Source organism: Phycomyces blakesleeanus, assembly GCF_001638985.1.
Source record: "Phycomyces blakesleeanus NRRL 1555(-) unplaced genomic scaffold PHYBLscaffold_15, whole genome shotgun sequence".
Classification (NCBI taxonomy): Eukaryota; Fungi; Mucoromycota; class Mucoromycetes; order Mucorales; family Phycomycetaceae; genus Phycomyces; species Phycomyces blakesleeanus.
Genome location: NW_017265148.1, coordinates 269,818 through 288,978, shown reverse-complemented (window position 1 = coordinate 288,978; position 19,161 = coordinate 269,818). Strand labels below are relative to the sequence as shown.

Genomic DNA, 19,161 nt, shown 5'->3' with positions numbered 1-19,161 from the left:
TTTGGTACTATTCATTAAATGTAAAAGATATCATTATATACTCTTTATTTTTTAACCAAAATGCTTGCAACTCTTTTTCTTTTTCTCTCTCATAGTGATGATATAGCAATAATTACATTAATGTTAATGCTAGGTGAAACACCTGTCAGTAAATAATTCCTGTGGTTGGAAAGATTCTTCTTCATTAATAATTATAATGTAAATTAAAATACTTCTTGGTTGACAAGGGGATACCATTAAAAGAGTACCATTGAAACAGACACACACTTTTCACTTGTAAGCAATTCGATATTCTTTGGGCTTTATAAAGAGGTATATATATATTTAGGATAATTAATGACCAAATAATCTATGTTTTTTTTAAATAAATTATCAATTACTCCCTAATACCAAAGGCAAAGAAAAACAGCCTTATAATATTTAACAGTTAAAAAAAAAGTAGTACTGTCTAAACACATTGGTAAAAAAGACATATTTATATTATCTGTGTTGTACTAATAATATTTTTGAGATAGTGAATATATATTTAGCTCATAGCATTCACTATGTGAAAAAAAGAGGTGCCCCTGGAGGTTCATTGAGGGTCTGCCCAGGGGGCTGCCCAGGAGGGTGAAGTTAACTTACCCACTTTTTCACCTCCTGCCTGTTATGGATTAGTTTATAACTCCGCTCTTTAATAAATAACCACCAGAGAAATTTCTTTTGTAGGAATATAAATGTACCTTACATGTCTATATATAGACACAATTATCTGTAATAAATTCTAGTCAAAATAAATCATAGATTTAAAAATGCGTTTTCAAAAAAAAATGGTTCAAAAAAATTATGTTTCAAATAAATTGTCTATCGACCCCTTACAGAGTCTCAGACAATCCAGATTGTCCATTGGAGACTTTGTCCCTCGAATGAGGTTTAGGTTTCCTAAGCCGCGCTTTTTATTATTATAACACAAATTAAATTACTACTCTATTATCTTCATCTCTTCCAAGCCACGCATCGAGACTATATTAAAGTTTACTTCATAACACTAAGCAATCAAAAATGAACAATGAGCTCCCAATTTCTGCCAAAGAAATCTGAGAGTTGCTTGAATTCAAGCAACAATGGGAGCAAGAACAACAGCAGCAACTGGACCTCACCTACGAGCTTCTAGACGCAATTAAGGAAGACCTTGAACTCCTAAGAGCAAATCTTAAGAAGATCTGCTTGACCTTTGCCAGGGCCCAGCCAGTATATAAAGAAGCTGGTGCAAGCGCTCTCTGGTTGTCAACAAGGCCATTGGTGTTGTATCCAACATAATCGTAGATTCAAATAGAGCACACAGACAATAAGACAAAGACATATTGAATAAGCGACCAGTATCAATTATACATTATTTCTCACACTATCATTAAATAAAGAATATACCAATAACAAGGTCACACACCTTAGTCAACATCACTAATCACTCAAACAAGAGCGTGGGTAATAACTTAACAATATATTATCTATGATATAAGAAAACAGACATCACATGATATACTCATATCATTATCCTAAATACACACGCAATGTCTATATAAACTCACATAGCAAATAGCAATAGAAGATCATCTCTCTTTTCATCAATAAACAAAGTCTCACCGTACTTCTCGTCTGCACTTTGTTTTTCTTTCTTTTCTAAAAATATAACAATTGGCCCAGAAATACAAAGGTCAACTGTCCCAACTTCCTCTGCCATCCAGGGAAAACTTAAAGATGCAGAGAAGTTTCGAACATTGCCAAATGCCACTACTGTTGTTTTCAAAGAAATTAGGTCAGTCATTGCCAATCCCCTCTACGCCAACAACCCACACCTTGAGTTCCTTTGAGCCCTGGAAAAACAAACAAGGCATAGCACCATATTTGCTTTCGCATCAGCAGTCAATGCTGAAGATGAGATCAAGACTTGGACAGACAGAGTCTGTAAAGTACCTGAACACCTCTGTTCATTTGACAATGAGGATGACAAGGAGCTGCTCTATGATCCCGAGTTTCTCAAGATGCTCAAACAAGAAAAGTTCGAATGGGCAGTTCTTGCCCATGCCACTGGTTCAGGAAACCAATGACATGGATCAGGGTTTTACCCAAGAGGACAAGGAAATGGTCATGGATTCGACAGGGGCTGTGGCCAAGGAGGATCGTCAAGAGGATTCCAGCTCCAACAACCCAACCAGTCAGATACAGAGTCACACCCCCATCCTGCCCTCAGTGGAGAACAGTAGATGGGCAATTAGTCCCTTCCGAGGCGTCCAACAATCCATGGTCTCCACAAACCAGTGGATTACTCTCAGGTGGATGTCTCCAACATTTTTCAAGAGCCTGGGAAAAACTGACCACCCAGAATTGGCCAAATTCGGTGGTCCAACATGGATACCAAATCCAAATTCGGTCCCCACCAGTGCCTTAGTTTCTACCACCCCGTTCATTGGCACCAGAAGCATTGCACGACTTGAACAAAGCAGTGAACAAGTTCTTGATCACAGAGGTCATAGAAGAGTCCCCAGACTTGGATGATCGTTTTCTTTAACCACTGTTTGTCATACAAGAGAAGACCAAGAAACGATCAATCTTGGATTGTAAACAGATAAACTTGTTTGTGCAGGTTCAACACTTCAAGATGGAGGGGGTGCTGGCATTGCAGGACATTCTGATGAAAGGGTCATTCATGACGAAGATCAACCTAAAAGACGCTTACTTGGTGGTACCAATCCACAAAGAGAGCCAGAAATATCTCAGCTTTTGACATTGGCAATCAATATTTTGCTTCAAGGCATTGGCATTTGGGCTTTGTGCTGCACCCTTTGCATTCTCCAAATTGATGCAGTACGCAATAGAGCCACTCAGGGCATAAGGAATTCAGCTAGTTTACTATCTAGACGACATTTGCTTGGTGGGAAACACACCTGAGGAAACCACAAAAGCAACTCAATTGACCTTGACCCATCTCAAATCGCTGGGATTCATCATCAACGAGAAGAAGAGCATGACAACACTATCACAGACCCAGGATTTCTTCAGGTTTTTGTTCAACACCAAGAAAATGAACTTGTCAGTGCCAAAGGACAAGATGATCAATCTCTGGGACAAGATCAAGAAGCTTCTGCGTTGTCCACAATCTTGTTGCCAGATAGCATTGTTAATAGGGAAATTCATGGCAATGATCCCTGCTATAGGAGAGGCTCTCATTCGGATATGTTACCTCCAAAGGGACTTAGCAAGGAGCCTACATGTGAGGAACCACTGGGAAAGTCCGTGCAAGTTGACAATAGACGCCATCAATGAGCTCAAGTGGTGGCTGGGGAATGCTCAGACAATTAATGGGATGCCAATCCAAACCCCATTACTCACAAAACCAACCTTGAATATATAGGTGGACGCATCTGATTTGGGCTGGGGAGTCACAAGCGAGCTGATGAAAACATCAGGTTTCTGGACCCCAGAGGAGAAGGCCACCTCCATAAACGCCAGAGAATTGAAGACCATCCTGTTTGCACTGCAGCTCTATGCAGACAGGTACAAGGGGAAGGCGCTACACGTTCAGAGCAACAACATCACTGCCATCAAATATGTAATGAGATGGGGTGGGACAGCTTTGCCATTACTACAGGAGCTGGCCCTCCTAATTTGGAACTTGTGCATGGAGAAGGGGATTATGGTGACGATGTCCTACATAGCTGGTATGGAGAACATCACAGCCGAAAAGTTGAGCCACGTGCACAAACCAGTACACAAATGGGCACTGCCTCAGAGGCTGTTTCGAGACTTGTTGAAGAGGTGGGGCAGAATGATAGTGGACGCGTTTGCATCCCAAGAGAATACCAAGCTCCCTGTATTTTGGAGTTATCTACTGGATCCTGCCACAGCAGCACAGGATGCCTTCCAACAACAATGGCCCAGGACGGGGCTGTACGCTCATCCTCCTTGGCAACTGATTCCAAGGGTGATCCAGAAGATGGACTTGGATCGATCAACAATAGTTTTGGTGACTCCTCAGTGGACGACGCAGTTCTGGTAGTCACTAGTAATGAGTCGCGCAATTACAAGTCCATTACCAATGACATCCAACCAGTTCCAATTCCCATTAGCCATGTGGAAGCTATCTCCAGGTACCTGGAAGAAGTAGCACAGCTATCCACAGAACAAACCTTGTTTCTAGCCCAGGCCAATAGGGCAAAGACAAGAAAATCTTATGATTTGGCTTCGCAGAAATGGGCATTGTGGTGTCAGGGACATCAATTGGATTGTCTCCAGTATGACCCACCTGCAGTTTGCTATTTCCTGACAGACCGCCATACTGGAGGAACTGCATATTTGTAGCTTAATGTAGACTGATCTGCAATAGCCAGTGTTTTTTGGGTGTTATACCAGCACCAATCACCATTGGCCAGCCAATATATTCTTCAGGCCTTTTTCCAGGCATCAAGAAATACCACACAAATAGTCTCATGACCAAGAACACCCGCCTGGGACCCTGAATTGGTGCTGGCTAAGATTCTAGAGTGGGGGCTATCGAATAACCTTTTGATGCTGCAGCTGCAAAGAAAGACAGCATTGCTATTGTGTCTGGCTACCATTTGGCAAACTAGTTCTGACATAGGCCGACTGTTGTATAAGGATATGTCTCTACACACAGATGGACCCAATTCGATCGGATTTGTGGCAGTACATTTGTTGGTGCAACAGCCTAAAGAAGCCGTGTCAAAAGAAATGACACTTGGAGCCATTGCCTCATGCCCAGAACTCTGCCTGGTGGCAACAACAGCATTGTTTGTCCAGAAAACAAGTAGTATGCGAGCTCATTTAGCCAAGAACCACACATTGTTCTTGGGGTTCATCAAAGGGAACCAACCAAGAAGCATCAGACCATCCACCATGGGTACATGGATCAAGAAGACGTTGGGAGAGTGTGGGGTGGACATCTCAGTGCATAAGGGTCACTCCACAAGATCAGTGGCAGCAACAACCGCACGAAGAAGAGGTGTCTCAGTTTCCCAGATCTAGAAACATGCTAACTGGAGTGAGCAGAGCCAGGGTTTTGAGAGATACTATTGGAGACCACCACAGTTTGACGAGGATGGGATTGCTAGAACAATTCTCCTGGGTACAAAAAATGAACCTCATTTGAGGGACAAAGTCTCCAATAGACAATCTGGATTGTCTGAGACACCGTAAGGGGTTGATAGACAATTTAGGTTGTCCGAGGGGACGAAGTCTCAAGAATGAGATGAGTTTCCCACCCGCCACTCCTCTCTCACACTCACACATTCTGAATTAAGGCAGTCAAATTGTTTCGGCATGCCGGAAGAGATGAAGATAATAGAGTAGTAATTTAATTTGTGTTATAATAATAAAAAGTGTGGCTTAGGAAGCCTAAACCTCATTCTTGGGACTTCGTCCCCTCAGACAGTCTAAATTGGTTTTTATTTTTTGTTTCAAAGTAGAAAAAAATGCTAAGCTATAGCTACACTATATAATTTATGAGCAGAAATATATAATAAATTAAATCTAGTTATTCTAAGCTAAAGATAGGGTCATAGATTCTATATCCCTTATAATTCTTGAAGACAAAAGCATCAAAGAGCTATCTTAATATTGGAATAAAAGAGCAGTCTAGTAAAATATAAATATGAATGAGTATTTCAAGCTTAAAAAATAAGTTAAATAAAAGCTTACCTTTGAGTTTACCAAGATGCATCTCATAAAAGTTTGAATCTCTACAAGTGAAAATGAATAAAAGATGGTTAGTATTCAATTACTTTGTAGACAAGATGTGCAGATATTACCTCAACTCTTTTTGATCAGATGATGAAAATGCTAATTGTCAGCTAATGAGACCCAAGATGAATAACTGCATTAAAAAGTACAATATTGCTTTTCTATTATGTATACCTCAAAAACAAGAATATATAGACACATTTCCTAAAAAGATAATATACTATATGTAAACACATGTAATGAACAAACTTTTGTTGCTAAAGTAGAGTAAGAAGCAATGCAAAGGATGTAATCTCACACTTATTCAAAATCGATTTAAAAAATTCTCTTTGGTCTACTGGCTTTTAATATCAATATTGCAACTTGTAGAAATGTTTTTAAAGAAAACGCTAAGTCATTCTCTCTCAGTTTGCCTTATTTTTATAAGTTAAAGAGATATGTTCTAATAGCAAATAATTGAAATTACAGTTGTAACTTATTAAAAAAAATATGTGTATATATTTATATCTTTATTCGGTTGAGTTGTGCCTTAGAAGGTTGCCTTTTCTAGGCATTCTTTACTAATATAATATAAGAAACAAAAAAATCATATATTTTTTCTTATTTGAAATTTTGACAGTCGTTTTATATGCTGAAAATCGTTGCCTTTACTGAATTTTAACAGAATTATTTTTTCATTACACAATATAGCCTCCGCATTTCCTTATTCAATGTTTCGTCTTACTTGAACAGCTTTTTGTTGTGATAAAAAAGTTTGAAGTAAGACCAGACCTTTTTTCCTTTTTTATTTAGAAGAAAAAATATTCAACTCAAGAAATTATAGAAAGAAAAGTTCTCTAGGCCAATAATATTGTTTGGGTACCATACCCTACCATATTTGGCTTCCAATTTTTGTGGTGGTGGAATTTTTTGTTTCATTTTGATTTTTTTGGTGATTTTTTAATTATTATAGGCCAAAAATGAAGTCACAATTACAAAAAACGCCCTTTTTTCCCATAGTGATTATTTTCTTGTTTATATATAAATCTTAACAGCAATCTTAGGGGATGGGGGATAACTGCACCACACAATTTAAGATGACTGCTGGTCTGAGGCCTGGCTATAACCTGTCTTGAAGAACCCCCCCGTCTCTATCCTTTATAAGCACACTCTTGTCTCCATTATTTATAAGCATACCTTGCTCCATCGTTATAAGCACACCCCTGTCCCCATCTTTAGATCATTTCAATTTCCCAGGAAAAATAAAAACACCCCTTTTTTTAAAGTCATTAACATTTAGTTGTAAGAATAAAAAATAATATTTCCAAATAACGAGATATGATGTCTTTTTTACGTTGTGTACATTGCATACATGAATCAATAAAAATACTTATATAACTACAGTATTCTTTTATTAAATATGAACACCAAATTTGCTACCCCCATTGACAAGATGTATTCTGTTAAAACAACCCTCTAATTCCCAGAGAATGGTTATCCCAACAAACAAAGCATTTTGGAGGCCATAAACGAGTATGCCGTTTCTAACAACTTTACCATCAAAATTAAGGATGGAAAGTTTCCAACACTTCACCTTGTTTGTTCAAAGGCTGGTGCCTATTGTGATAAGTGTAACATCAGCGAGGATAAAAGAAAGAAGGCCCCTAACTCTTCCCTCACTGGATGCCCCTTCCTATTAAGATTTTCTTTTAAAAATAAGAGTCAGAAATACCTTCACTTGTCTGCCCACAGTGACAATGAACATTGTCATAACCACTCCATCACCCCAAACAACTTGGCGTCTTCTCACCAGGAAAGAATGTCTCTTCTGACTTCGGAAGATGCAATTATCGCAAAGACAATGCTAGAAAACCATGCGAAGACTCGTGATATTCAGAAAGCTACAAGAGATAAGGTCACAGGAATAAGAAAGCTGAGAATTAGCGATATCAAAAACCTGAAGTATAGCTCTTCTCGTGGTGGTGAATCGTCAATTCATGACGCTACTGGGCTCATAATAACTATGGAAGCAAAGAGATTTTCCATCCTTTATCAATTCAATGAGAGAAAAAGCCTCACACACATTTTCTTTACAAATGAGGTGATGATAAAAAGAGCCCGTCGTTTTCCTGAGGTTCTTATTGTGGATGCCACTTACAAAACAAACTGCACAAAGATGCCTTTAGTTTGTGTAGAGGGTGTCAGCAACCTTGGTGGAGAAAGATTGAAGAGCTTTCCTGTTGCATTTGCGTGGGTTTCTGATGAGACAGAGACAAGCTATGCCTGGTTCGCAAGATTGCTGAAATCAATCGTGTTGGAGGAAATCAAAGACAGCCCTATCTTTGCTACAAACAAGTGTAAGATATTGATGAATGCCCTTGATTCCGAGTTCCCTGTGAACAAAAAGCTTCTCTATGGTTGGCACATGATAAATAACTGCCAAGATGGCAAAGAAGACTATGAAGGCAGGCGAAGGCAGGAATACATGCACCAACTTGATTAACAGCATGATATTTGGAGACGATGCTGGCAAGTTTATGCAGAAAAGAGAACTTTTCAGATCGTTGGCTTCTTGTGAGGATCTCAAGACTGAAGAACTGTCTGAAGATGGTAAAAACGGTGCAGTGAAAAGTTTTGAGGAGCACTTTGAGAAGGAGTGGATGAGCTGCAAAGAGAAGTGGGCTGGCTACCTCACCAATAAGCTAAAGCACTTTGACTGTGTGATAACACAGCATGTTGAGAGTGGCCATCATGTTCTGAAAAGGAGTATCTCAGCTCTCCAGTCTTTGGACTCCTTGTTTGAGCAAATATGCTCATATCTCTTGCAATTTGAGGGTGACTACTAAGATTGTAGACTAGATGAGAAGTTGGTGGTCAATGCAAGAATCCTTGCTGATGAGCGCCTTTGTGGATTGGTCTACTCAGTTTCCAGAATAGCATTGTTCACAATTCGCACTGAACTTCTTGAAGAGGTTATCATTGGTGAAGCTTGTTACTGCAGAGTAAAGACTATGTTTGGCCTCTCTTACCGCCATACTCTGCCACAAAATTGGGCCCTCACACTTGCAGACATTTCTGAAAGATGGGTTTTCTCTTCTGCCCTGCCATTCCATAATAAGAAAGTAGAAAAATTGGAAAGTATAAGTACTGTGGCAATTGAGAAACAAGTTCCGTGAATGAAATAAATTGCACAACTTGAGCAGTTGTTTAGATAATGTGAAGGAGAACAACAAATCTGAAACCTGATGGCAAAGGTGAACAATCTTATAAATAATGCCAGTAATTTAAAGGATCACCCAGAGGTTGCCTTTCCTTTGTCAAGTGAGGTAAAAGCTCCTGAAAGACCTAAGCATGTCAAAAGAAAAACTGCTTTCCCAAAGGATTTTATCCATCACAAGCACAGACATTTCCTTGTCTAAAAAAATAAGGTAATGAGATAACATATATGCAATAATACAATCTAATACATATTTTGTTTTGTTTATCTAGAGTGAAATTAGAAAAATCTTAAAAGAAGGAATTATAGATGTAATGAAGAAACTTTTAGAGGAGAAACCTCTTAAAAAATATGTATTATTGACTTTTATAAAGATACAATATAATATTTAATGTTTACTATTTCCAGCCATTAAAAATATCAAAAAAGAAACCCAATTCGCTGAAAAGCAAGAGCCTCTCAAAGAAGGTAATTGATATAATATTTTACTGAAAGTAAATGCTAAATCTTACATTGTTTTTTGTTTCTTCTTAGCTGAAAAGTATTTCTCTGGAATTAAAAGACCTAACCACCTCCCAGATGACTACTGGTACGATATTCCCAGTCCAAAAAAAACAGAAGAAAAATGTACACGACTTTGCTCTGCCAGATCAAATCGATCAAGCCGCCATTTCGTTGACATTTAACCCCAAGTCCAATGGTTGGTGCGGTTTCTGTGTATTTGCATACCTGAAAGAGGGTGGAGAGGATCAGTTCCCTTTGGTGAAGAAGAAAATGTTAGCCATGATGGCTACCCACAGTGAGCTCTATGAGCAAAACTTTGGAATGGATAGTGCTGAGGTAACAAAGGTCATTGCATTTGGCTCTGACATTGACCCAGCCATTGGTAAGAACATCACTTACTGTTCTTCCTCCATGTGGTTCTCTGTGCCAGACTGTGCTCAAATAATAGCTGACGCCTATAACGAGCCTGTTTGTGTATACTCAGATGATAGAAGCATCTTGCCCATAACTTTCCTTTCCCTTCATGATCGGAAGCTTCTCAAAAGAAAGCCATTGCCAATGGTATTGCACCATGTACATGGGTGCCACTGGACAACAATCAAAGTTAAGCCTCATGTACATCTGTCCTGGCCTGAGGTAAATGCGCTATATTTTGATGCTGTCCATAGAGGGAGTATCCCTGACTGTTTTTCTACAAGTTGAAATCATTGGGGTCAGTTCCCAAAGAACAAATCTTATCTTTTGTCTTCCACTACTATCACTAACTCTCTTACAAATTCCCCTGTAAATTCTTCTGATATTATTGACCTCACACATATATAACTTATCTATCTTTCTATCTTTTAATATACTTTACTCCTATTTTTTCTTTAATTTTTTAACAAACACAATTGCACCCAGTCTGTCTTTAATTTTAATGTTAAACGTAAAACCCAGATATGAATATTATTGGCATCCAACTAATTGGAAGACCATATAATTAGCCTTTATTTTTTGGAGTACAAATGTGGTGATCCAGATACTTGGATGTTGGATTTATCACATATAAGAGCATATTCATATTGGGATAGTGTAGTAGCTATCATCTTGTCAGTATAAAATATATATAAATGATGAAGTAATCAGGCCAATAATTATTGCAGTTAGTACTGTAGATAATATCTTAAAGATTGTTAAGATAATTATATCATACTGCTGGATAAACTGTGTCAGATCGATATAGAGCTAATTTAGTAGGAAGTCCTAAAGCTCTAGTATAAAAGAGAAAAGAATAGCTAAGAGCTAAAGAAGTACAATTTATGACTTGATGTCATAATTGTAACACCGACACTAGTTAAGCAGTAAATACACTCTAATAACCAAATATAGTAAAGGAAGAAAGCCTTAAGAAACTAAGACGTAATGATAAGAGCAGATTATGTTTGCTTATAAAAAGGGACACTTTTTATTTATGAATAAAGAACAACTGGTATACAGTCTCAAAGTATTTCTATACATCTCTATTATCAAATTTCTTATTTTTCTATTGTTTCGTATCTGAAATACCACAACAAAGTCTGTGCACTTATAAGCAATCTGATTAAGATCTTCATCCAATCACAGATGTGGATTTTACCATAAAAGATATAAAACAAAAACGACACATAGCTTTTGATAGATTTCTGTCTTAATTCAAATGCTAAAGCTTGGATATTTTGCCGTGTTTCTGAAAGAATATATACATCTTTATGTCCAAAATTTGAAGTTAATTGATTATGTTTTGGCTAAATAAACAAGCAAAATATACACTTTTTTTCATGTTTTTAACCATTCAAGATAGATTGTTTTTGCTAATAAATACATTTTCTACATAATAATATGGTCTAAAACTTTTACTGAAACGTTTTTTTACTATTTTCTATTGATATAAAGCATTTGCAAGTGATTTTTACTAATATTTTCAAATTGTTGTTTTTTTGTTCAATCTTTCACAAATGAAATATACAGAACTTTTGTAATTCACTCTTTAAACATAATTCAAAAAATATTACAAAACAAACAAATTTTCACTTTATGCAGAAAAAATCAACGAAACCAACCATCTTACTCTCATATTTCTATCTATTTTTTTGAACGAGTTATGAATTTTTTAAAAATAAATAAAAATGAAAAGTTATGGATAAATGTTCTTCCACTTTTGCATGATTTTTCTTAGTGAATAAAGACAAGTGATTATACTGGATGGGGACAAGGGGTGACTGTTTTTTGGGGGACAGGGTGTTACACACAGAAACGATGGATGTCTGCCAGACAAGTTAAAAGTAGTCACGCCTCTAATTATCTGCCAGACTACTCACTATAAACTTATGTAACACCCTGTCACTGTAGGAAATGGCAGCATTTGTAATTCCACCAATGCAGATTACTATGTAAAAAATGCATACTTGCAGATATGGATTCAGCCAATAAAAACAAAGTGATACAATGTTAGTGTTACTACTCTTTGCCAATCGGATTTGTGGAATTCCATAGTGTTAAACTCAATCGAGTGCTATTCAGCATCCTCAAGCCAATTAGACTTGTGTATTACTTTTAACTAACCCTTTTTTATTAAATTTGTTGAATATCTAATTGGTCAAATAATACATATTGCATCACATAAAAATAGGTTTTTATTTTTATTTTTGTTTTATTTTTTGATCAGCGATCTTAGGGGACGGGGGGTTTTTGGCTATGGGGACGGGGGGTAACGGCACCGCACAATTTAAGGTGACTGCGAGTCCGAGGCCCGGCTATAAAGTGTCTTGAAGAACCCCCTGTCCCCATTCTTTATAAGCACACCCTTGTCCCCATCATTTATAAGCACACCTTGCTCCATCGTTATAAGCACACCCCTGTCCCCATCTTTAGATCATTCCAATTTCCCGGGAAAAATAAAAACACCCCCTTTCTTAAAGTCATTAACATTTAGTTGTAAGAATAAAAAATAATATTTCCAAATAACAAGATATGATGCCTTTTTTACGTTATGTACATTGCATACATTGCATACATTGCGTACATTGCATACATGAATCAATAAAAATACTTATATAACTACAGTGCTCTTTTATTAAATATGAACACCAACTTCAATACCCCTATTGAGAAGATGTACTCGCTTAAAACAACTCTCTCATTCCCCGAGAATGGTTATCCTGACAAGCAGAGTGTTCTTCAAGCCGTAAACGATTACGCCCTTTCTAATAACTTCACCGTTAAGATTAAGGACGGAAAATTCCCTATTCTTCACATTGCTTGTTCAAAGGCTGGTGTTTATCGTGACAAGCGCAATATAAGTGATGAGAAAAGAAAGAGGACGCCCAACTCTTCTCTTACTGGATGCCCCTATCTCTTAAGATTTTCTTATAAGAAGAAGAGCGAAAGATATCTTCCTTTGCCCGCCTATGGGGAAAACGAACATTGCCACAACCACCCTGTCACCCCTGAGAATTTGGCTTCTTCTCACCAAGGAAGAATGTCTCTTTTGACTGCTGAAGATGCCACTATTGCAAAGAAAATGTTGGAGAATCACGCCAAGTCCCGTGATGTTCAGAAGGCAACAAGTGACAAGGTGACAGGAATGAGAAAGCTGAGGATCAGCGATATCAACAATCTCAAGTACAGTGCTACTCGTGGTGATGAGGAGTCTGCCCATGGCGCTACTGAGCTCATCAGAACAATGGAAGCAAAGGGATTTTCCGTTCTCTACGAGTTTAATGAGAGAAATAGACTCACTCATATATTTTTTACGAACGATATAATGATCAAGAGAGCTCGACGTTTCCCCGATGTCTTTATTGTGGATGCTACATACAAGACAAACTGCGCGAAGATGCCATTGGTTTGCGTAGAGGGTGTCAGTAACCTAGGTGGAGAAAGGTTGAAGAGCTTTCCTGTGGCCTTTGCATGGGTAGCCGATGAGACAGAGAAGAGCTATGTTTGGTTTGTGAAGTCTCTGAAAGCAATTGTTTTGGAGGGGGTTGATAAAGCCCCTATATTTGTTACAGACAAATGTAAAGCATTGATGAATGCGCTTGATTCCGAGTTCCCCTTGGCCAAGAAGCTTCTGTGTGGTTGGCATATGATCAACAACATTGCCAAAATGGCAAAAAAAAACAATGAAGCCAGGAAAAGAAAAAGAGTTGTGCACACATTTAGTCAACAAAATGATCTTCGGAGATAAACGCGATGTCTTTGATGAAAATCTTGAGCTTTTCAAATCGCTGTCATCTCGGAAAGATTTCCAAAGTAAAGAGCAGCTAGAAGACAATGATGATGATTCTACGAAGGTTGTAGAAAAAAGAACTCTAGAAAAGTACTTTGAAGATGAGTGGATGCCGTGCAAGGAAAAGTGGGCTGGCTACCTCACTAGTCAATTAAAACATTTTGACTGTGTGACAACACAACGTGTCGAGAGTGGCCATAATGCTCTGAAAAGAAAAATCTCGGCTCTTCAGTCATTGAACTCTTCATTTGAGCAAATTTGCTCCTATCTTCTCCAGTTCGAGGGCGACTATCAGGACCTTGAGTTGAATGAGGCAACTATCACAGATGCCAGAATATACCATGAACCTCGCCTCCGTGGATTGATTCACCACGTCTCCAGAATTGGTTTGATCACCATCCGTGCTGAGCTTCTAGAAGAGGTTGTACCTGGTGAGCTTTGCAATTGCAGAGTAAAAGTGGTGTTTGGTCTTCCTTGTCGCCATGATCTGCCAAGAGATCGTATGTTGCTATTATCAGACATTCCTGAAAGATGGATTCTGTCTTCTTCTTTGGGTGAACGTTTGAAGCAACTGGAATGTGACGTTTCTCTACAGAAAATCGACGTTGAAAAGCCTGCCCCGTGGGTGAAATGTATAACAAAGCTTGAACAATTGTTTCGTCAGTGTGAAGGGAATTAACAAGTCCAGAATCTTATGGCAATGGTTGATGAACTTGTTGACAATGCTGGTGAAATAATTGACCATCCAAATGTTGTATTTCCTTTGGCAAGTGAGGTCAAAGCTCCTGGAAGACCTAAGCACGTCAAAAGGAAAACTGCTCTCCCAAAGGACTTTGTCCGTCACAAGCACAGACATCTCCTTGTGCAAAAGAACAAAGTAAACATGCAACATACACAAACATGATTTCACAATCTAATACATATTTATTCTTTATTTCTTTAGAATGATATCAGAAGTATTTTGAAAGAAGGACTTAAAGAAGTGATGAAGGAGTTCTTAGAGGAAGAGCCTCTCAAAAAAAGTAATTTATAATTGTTTTTTTTGTGAAATTACAATGTAATATCTAATGCTTACTATTTCTAGTCATAAAAGAAATAAAAAAAGAAACCCAATTCGCTGAAAAACAAGAGCCTCTCGAAGAAGGTAATTTTTGATAACTTATAAATGAATCACAAAATATTTTGTATGGTTTGCTCACACATTGCATGTTTTCTCTATAGCTAAAACAACCAATTTCGCTAAAAAGCAAGAGCCTCTCGAAGAAGGTAACCGATAAGATATTTTACTAAAATTAAATGCTAAATGTTACATTGTTTTTTGTTTCTTCTTAGCTGAAAAATATTCCTCTGGAATTAAAAGACCTAAACATCTCCAAGACGACTACTGGTACGATTTGCCTAGTCCAAAAAAACAAAACAAAAATGTGCATGACTTTGCTCTGCCTGCTCAAATCGACCAAGCCGCCATTTCGTTGACGTTTAACCCCAAGTCCGATGGTTGGTGCGGTTTCCGTGTATTTGCACACCTGAAAGAGGGTGGAGAGGATCAGTTTCCTTTGGTGAAGAAGATGTTGGCCACGATGGCAACCCACGGTAAACTTTACGAGCACAACTTTGGCATGGATGTTGCTGAAGTGACAGAGGTCATTGCCTTTGGCTCCGAGATTGACCCTGCTCTTGGGGAAAATATCCCATCTTGCCCTTCCTCTATGTGGTTCTCTGCACCAGACTGTGCTCAGATAATAGCTGACACCTATAACGAGCCTGTTTGTGTGTACTCGGACGATCGGAGCGTCTTGCCTGTAACTTTCCTTCCCCTCCATGATCGGAAGCCTCTCAAAAGAAAGCCATTGCCGATGGTCTTGCACCATGTACATGGGTGCCACTGGACAACAATTAAAGTGAAGCCTCATGTACATCGGTCCTGGCCTAAGGTAAATGCGCTGTATTTTGATGCTATCCGTAGAGGGAGTATCATTGACTGCTTTTCCACAAGTTGGAATCATTGGGGTCAGTTCCCAAAGAACAAGTCTTATCTTTTACCCTCCACTACTACAACTACTACAATTACTACTACTGCCACTAAATCTCCTACAAATTCTCCCGTAAATTCTTCCGATATTATTGACCTCACACATATATAACTTATCTATCTTTCTATCTTTTAATATACTTTACTCCTATTTTTTTCTTTAATTTTTTAACAAACACAATTGCACCCAGTCTGTCTTTAATTTTAATGTTACATGTAAAACCCAGATACGAATATTATTGGCATCCAACTAATTGGAAGACTATATAATTGGCTTTTATTTTTTGGAGTACAAAGTCTGTGCATTTATAAGCAATCTGATTAAGATCTTCATCCAATCACAGACGTGAATTTTACCATAAAAGATGTAAAACAGAAACGACGCATAGCTTTTGATAGATTTCTGTCTTAATTCGAACGCTAAAGCTTGGATATTTTGCCGTATTGCTGAAAAAATACGTACATCTCTACATCCAAAATTTGAAGTTAATTTATTATGTTTTGGTTGAATAAACAAGCAAAATATACACTTTTTTTCACGTTTTTAACCATTCAAGATAGATTGTTTTTGCTAATAAATACATTTTCTACATAATAATATGGTCTAAAACTTTTACTGAAACAATTTTTTACTATTTTCTATTGATATAAAGCATTTGCAAGTGATTTTTACTAATATTTTCAAATTGTTGTTTTTTTGTTCAATCTTTCACAAATGAAATGTACAGAACTTTTGTAATTCACTCATTAAACGTGATTCAAAAAATATTACAAAACAAACAAATACTCACTTTATGCAAAAAAAATCAACGAAACCAACCATCTTACTCTCATATTTCTATCTATTTTTTTGAACGAGTTATGAATTTTTTAAAAATAAATAAAAATGAAAATGAAAAGTTACGGACAAATGTTCTTCCACTTTTGCATGATTTTTCTTAGTGAATAAAGACAAGTGATTATACTGGATGGGGACAGGGTGTTACACACAGAAACGATGGATGTCTGCCGGACAAGTAAAAAGTAGTCACGCCTCTAATTATCTGCCGGACTACTCACTATAAGCTTGTGTAACACCCTGTCCCCATCATCCAAAAACCCCCTGTCCCCTAAGATTTACGTTTTTTGATCCCTGGAATACACAAAAAAATAAAAAATAAAAAAATAAAAAAATAAAAAAAATATAAAAAAAATAAAAAATAAAAAACAAAAAAATGAAAAAAAATAAAAAGAAACAAAACAAAACAAACAAACAAACAAACAAATGGCAGTAGAAGAAATATACAAGGCATATACCAAATTACTTTCTACTTGATAACAATTTTTTTTAAAAAAGTATTTTTATTATGTTTTTTATAAATGTCACTTATAAAGTTCAGTATTGTCTACTATAATAAAATAAAAAACAAACAAACAAAGCAAAACAATTGATTTGTATTAGTTATGATCTTATAAATGACTTTATATTTAAAAGTAACTTATGTTTTATTACTGTCTTCCACTGGAGACAGCAGTTCTCCATCTCTGAGAAAACACAAAGATAGACACCCAGAAATTCTCAAACCTATCAAGAGCAATAGTTCTTCTGGCTGCTCTCTCCTCAAGGTTTCTAACCAGGATGTTTCTCTGGTTAGGTGCAAGACTACCCCACAATGGTATAACTATACCATTTGTATGGTAGCATGACATTGTTACCTGTACAAGCTGGCAAGCAAGTCTGCCAATGGCACTGTAAAGAAGCCAAGCTTCTTTGGTGTTACCCCTGGTAAAATGTAATACCAGGGCTGCAGTAACACTTTGGGTTGAGAGTACCCAACTGTTAGGTTGTCCTTGGGGGGAAGGGCGTGGGATGGTGTTGCCACCAACAACCGGCTGCAAACAGTTCACATCAGGAGGGTTATCTCAGACGGGCTGTTCAGTGGCGGCCTCACTGCCCTCAAACCTGGCCTCAAACCTGGCCTCAAGCTGGACATATGCTGTCTCCAGCATCACCAGTCAAAGGTTTAATTGCACAATGTCGAGCAATGACATTTTTAGAACTGTAAAGAAGATGTAAAATATAAAAAAAACAAAGTTAAACAAAAGTAACAAGAAAAACTGAAAAATAAAAAACAAAAAGCTAGATGTTGTATCCAATATAATTGTAGATTCAAATAGAGCACACAGACAATAAGACAAAGACATATTGAATAAGCGACCAGTATCAATCATACATTATTTCTCACACTATCATTAAATAAAGAATATACCAATAACAAGGTCATACACCTTAGTCAACATCACTAATCACTCAAACAAGAGTGTGGGTAATAACTTAACAATATATTATCTATGATATAAAAAAACAGACATCACATGATATACTCATATCATTATCCTAAATACACACGCAATGGCTATATATACTCACATAGCAAATAGCAATAGAAGATCATCTCTCTTTTCATCAATAAACAAAGTCTCACTATACTTCTCGTCTGCACTTTGTTTTTCTTTCTTTTCTAAAAATATAACACTAGAATCCCTTTAAAAAAAATTTCATGATAATTAGCACACTTGTAATTTTTCACTGTCAACTGATGGAATAAAAATTAATATCACATCCCAAGTGGTTTTTTCGACCTTACACCCCTATTTTTTTAAAATACAAAACAACAATTCAAAATGAACATTAACGACTTACTTAACTCTATTACCAAAAACGAAACAAGCAGTTATATGCTTGCCAATTCCTTCTTTGAGCAACAACCCACTCAAATGGATATCAATGTCACTTATCCAGCTTACGACATGATGGATATCAATGATAAAGCCTCTGTCAATGATTCAATTGACTTTGATGGTTTCTTGGCTGCTGCCACTAACAACGTTGAGGCGGATGAAGAGGACGCTTCTCCTATGGAAGCCAAATCCAGCAATGTTGAGGTGGAGTACACCTCTGGTAAGAACAATTAAAAGAAAATGTTAATAATAACATTATTACATATGATTATGTTTATGTTAAATATTAACTGTGTAAATATATTAGAGAATGGTCCTGGATTCACACGTGTCCAAAACCAAGGAATGGCCCAAGCTGAACCAGAGCAGGCTGACATTGAGTATGACTAGTTTGTACCAATGTACACTCCCAACAGCAGTGCTGAGGCCGTTAGTCTGGAGTTGCTCTCCTTGTTTTTTGAGAACAGTGTTTCTTGTGAAATCTACAATCAGTCTGTCAAGATCGTAAACAAGTACATGACAGAACGTGAATCCCGTAAGTTTATTACTATCACATATCTACTATATCACATATACTTACTATTGTATTAGCTAAAACGGATTCACTTCTGTCATATTACAAGGTGAATACCTTGCTCAAGCAAGAATACACAGTCAAGGCACAGATATATGACATGTATGCCAGTGGGTGCTTTTGTTTCTCCAATGTCGAGCCTGGAAACTCAA

The 19,161-nt window shown here is 37.3% G+C and overlaps 4 protein-coding genes across 4 annotated transcripts; all 4 read left to right on the top strand.

Annotated features, from left to right (window-relative positions):
• Positions 1-8,960: 8,960 nt before the first annotated feature.
• PHYBLDRAFT_170191 (hypothetical protein) lies at positions 8,961-10,138 on the top strand (the record flags this gene model as incomplete). The annotated part of the gene is made up of 4 exons (XM_018436283.1): positions 8,961-9,041; positions 9,205-9,285; positions 9,341-9,400; positions 9,467-10,138. 4 exons carry the CDS (start codon positions 8,961-8,963, stop codon positions 10,136-10,138), a joined length of 894 nt encoding a protein of 297 aa, XP_018289562.1.
• A 4,238-nt stretch (positions 10,139-14,376) lies between these two features.
• Positions 14,377-15,826, top strand: PHYBLDRAFT_170190 (hypothetical protein; the record flags this gene model as incomplete). The annotated part of the gene is made up of 5 exons (XM_018436282.1): positions 14,377-14,559; positions 14,626-14,704; positions 14,767-14,826; positions 14,904-14,948; positions 15,015-15,826. 5 exons carry the CDS (start codon positions 14,377-14,379, stop codon positions 15,824-15,826), a joined length of 1,179 nt encoding a protein of 392 aa, XP_018289561.1.
• An 885-nt stretch (positions 15,827-16,711) lies between these two features.
• On the top strand, positions 16,712-17,770 carry PHYBLDRAFT_170189 (hypothetical protein; the record flags this gene model as incomplete). Its single annotated transcript, XM_018436281.1, has 3 exons — positions 16,712-16,730; positions 17,189-17,369; positions 17,497-17,770. The coding sequence occupies 3 exons, from the start codon at positions 16,712-16,714 to the stop codon at positions 17,768-17,770; spliced, it is 474 nt and encodes a 157-aa protein (XP_018289560.1).
• A 608-nt stretch (positions 17,771-18,378) lies between these two features.
• On the top strand, positions 18,379-18,825 carry PHYBLDRAFT_72095 (hypothetical protein; the record flags this gene model as incomplete). Its single annotated transcript, XM_018442593.1, has 2 exons — positions 18,379-18,655; positions 18,743-18,825. 2 exons carry the CDS (start codon positions 18,379-18,381, stop codon positions 18,823-18,825), a joined length of 360 nt encoding a protein of 119 aa, XP_018289559.1.
• Positions 18,826-19,161: the final 336 nt, after the last annotated feature.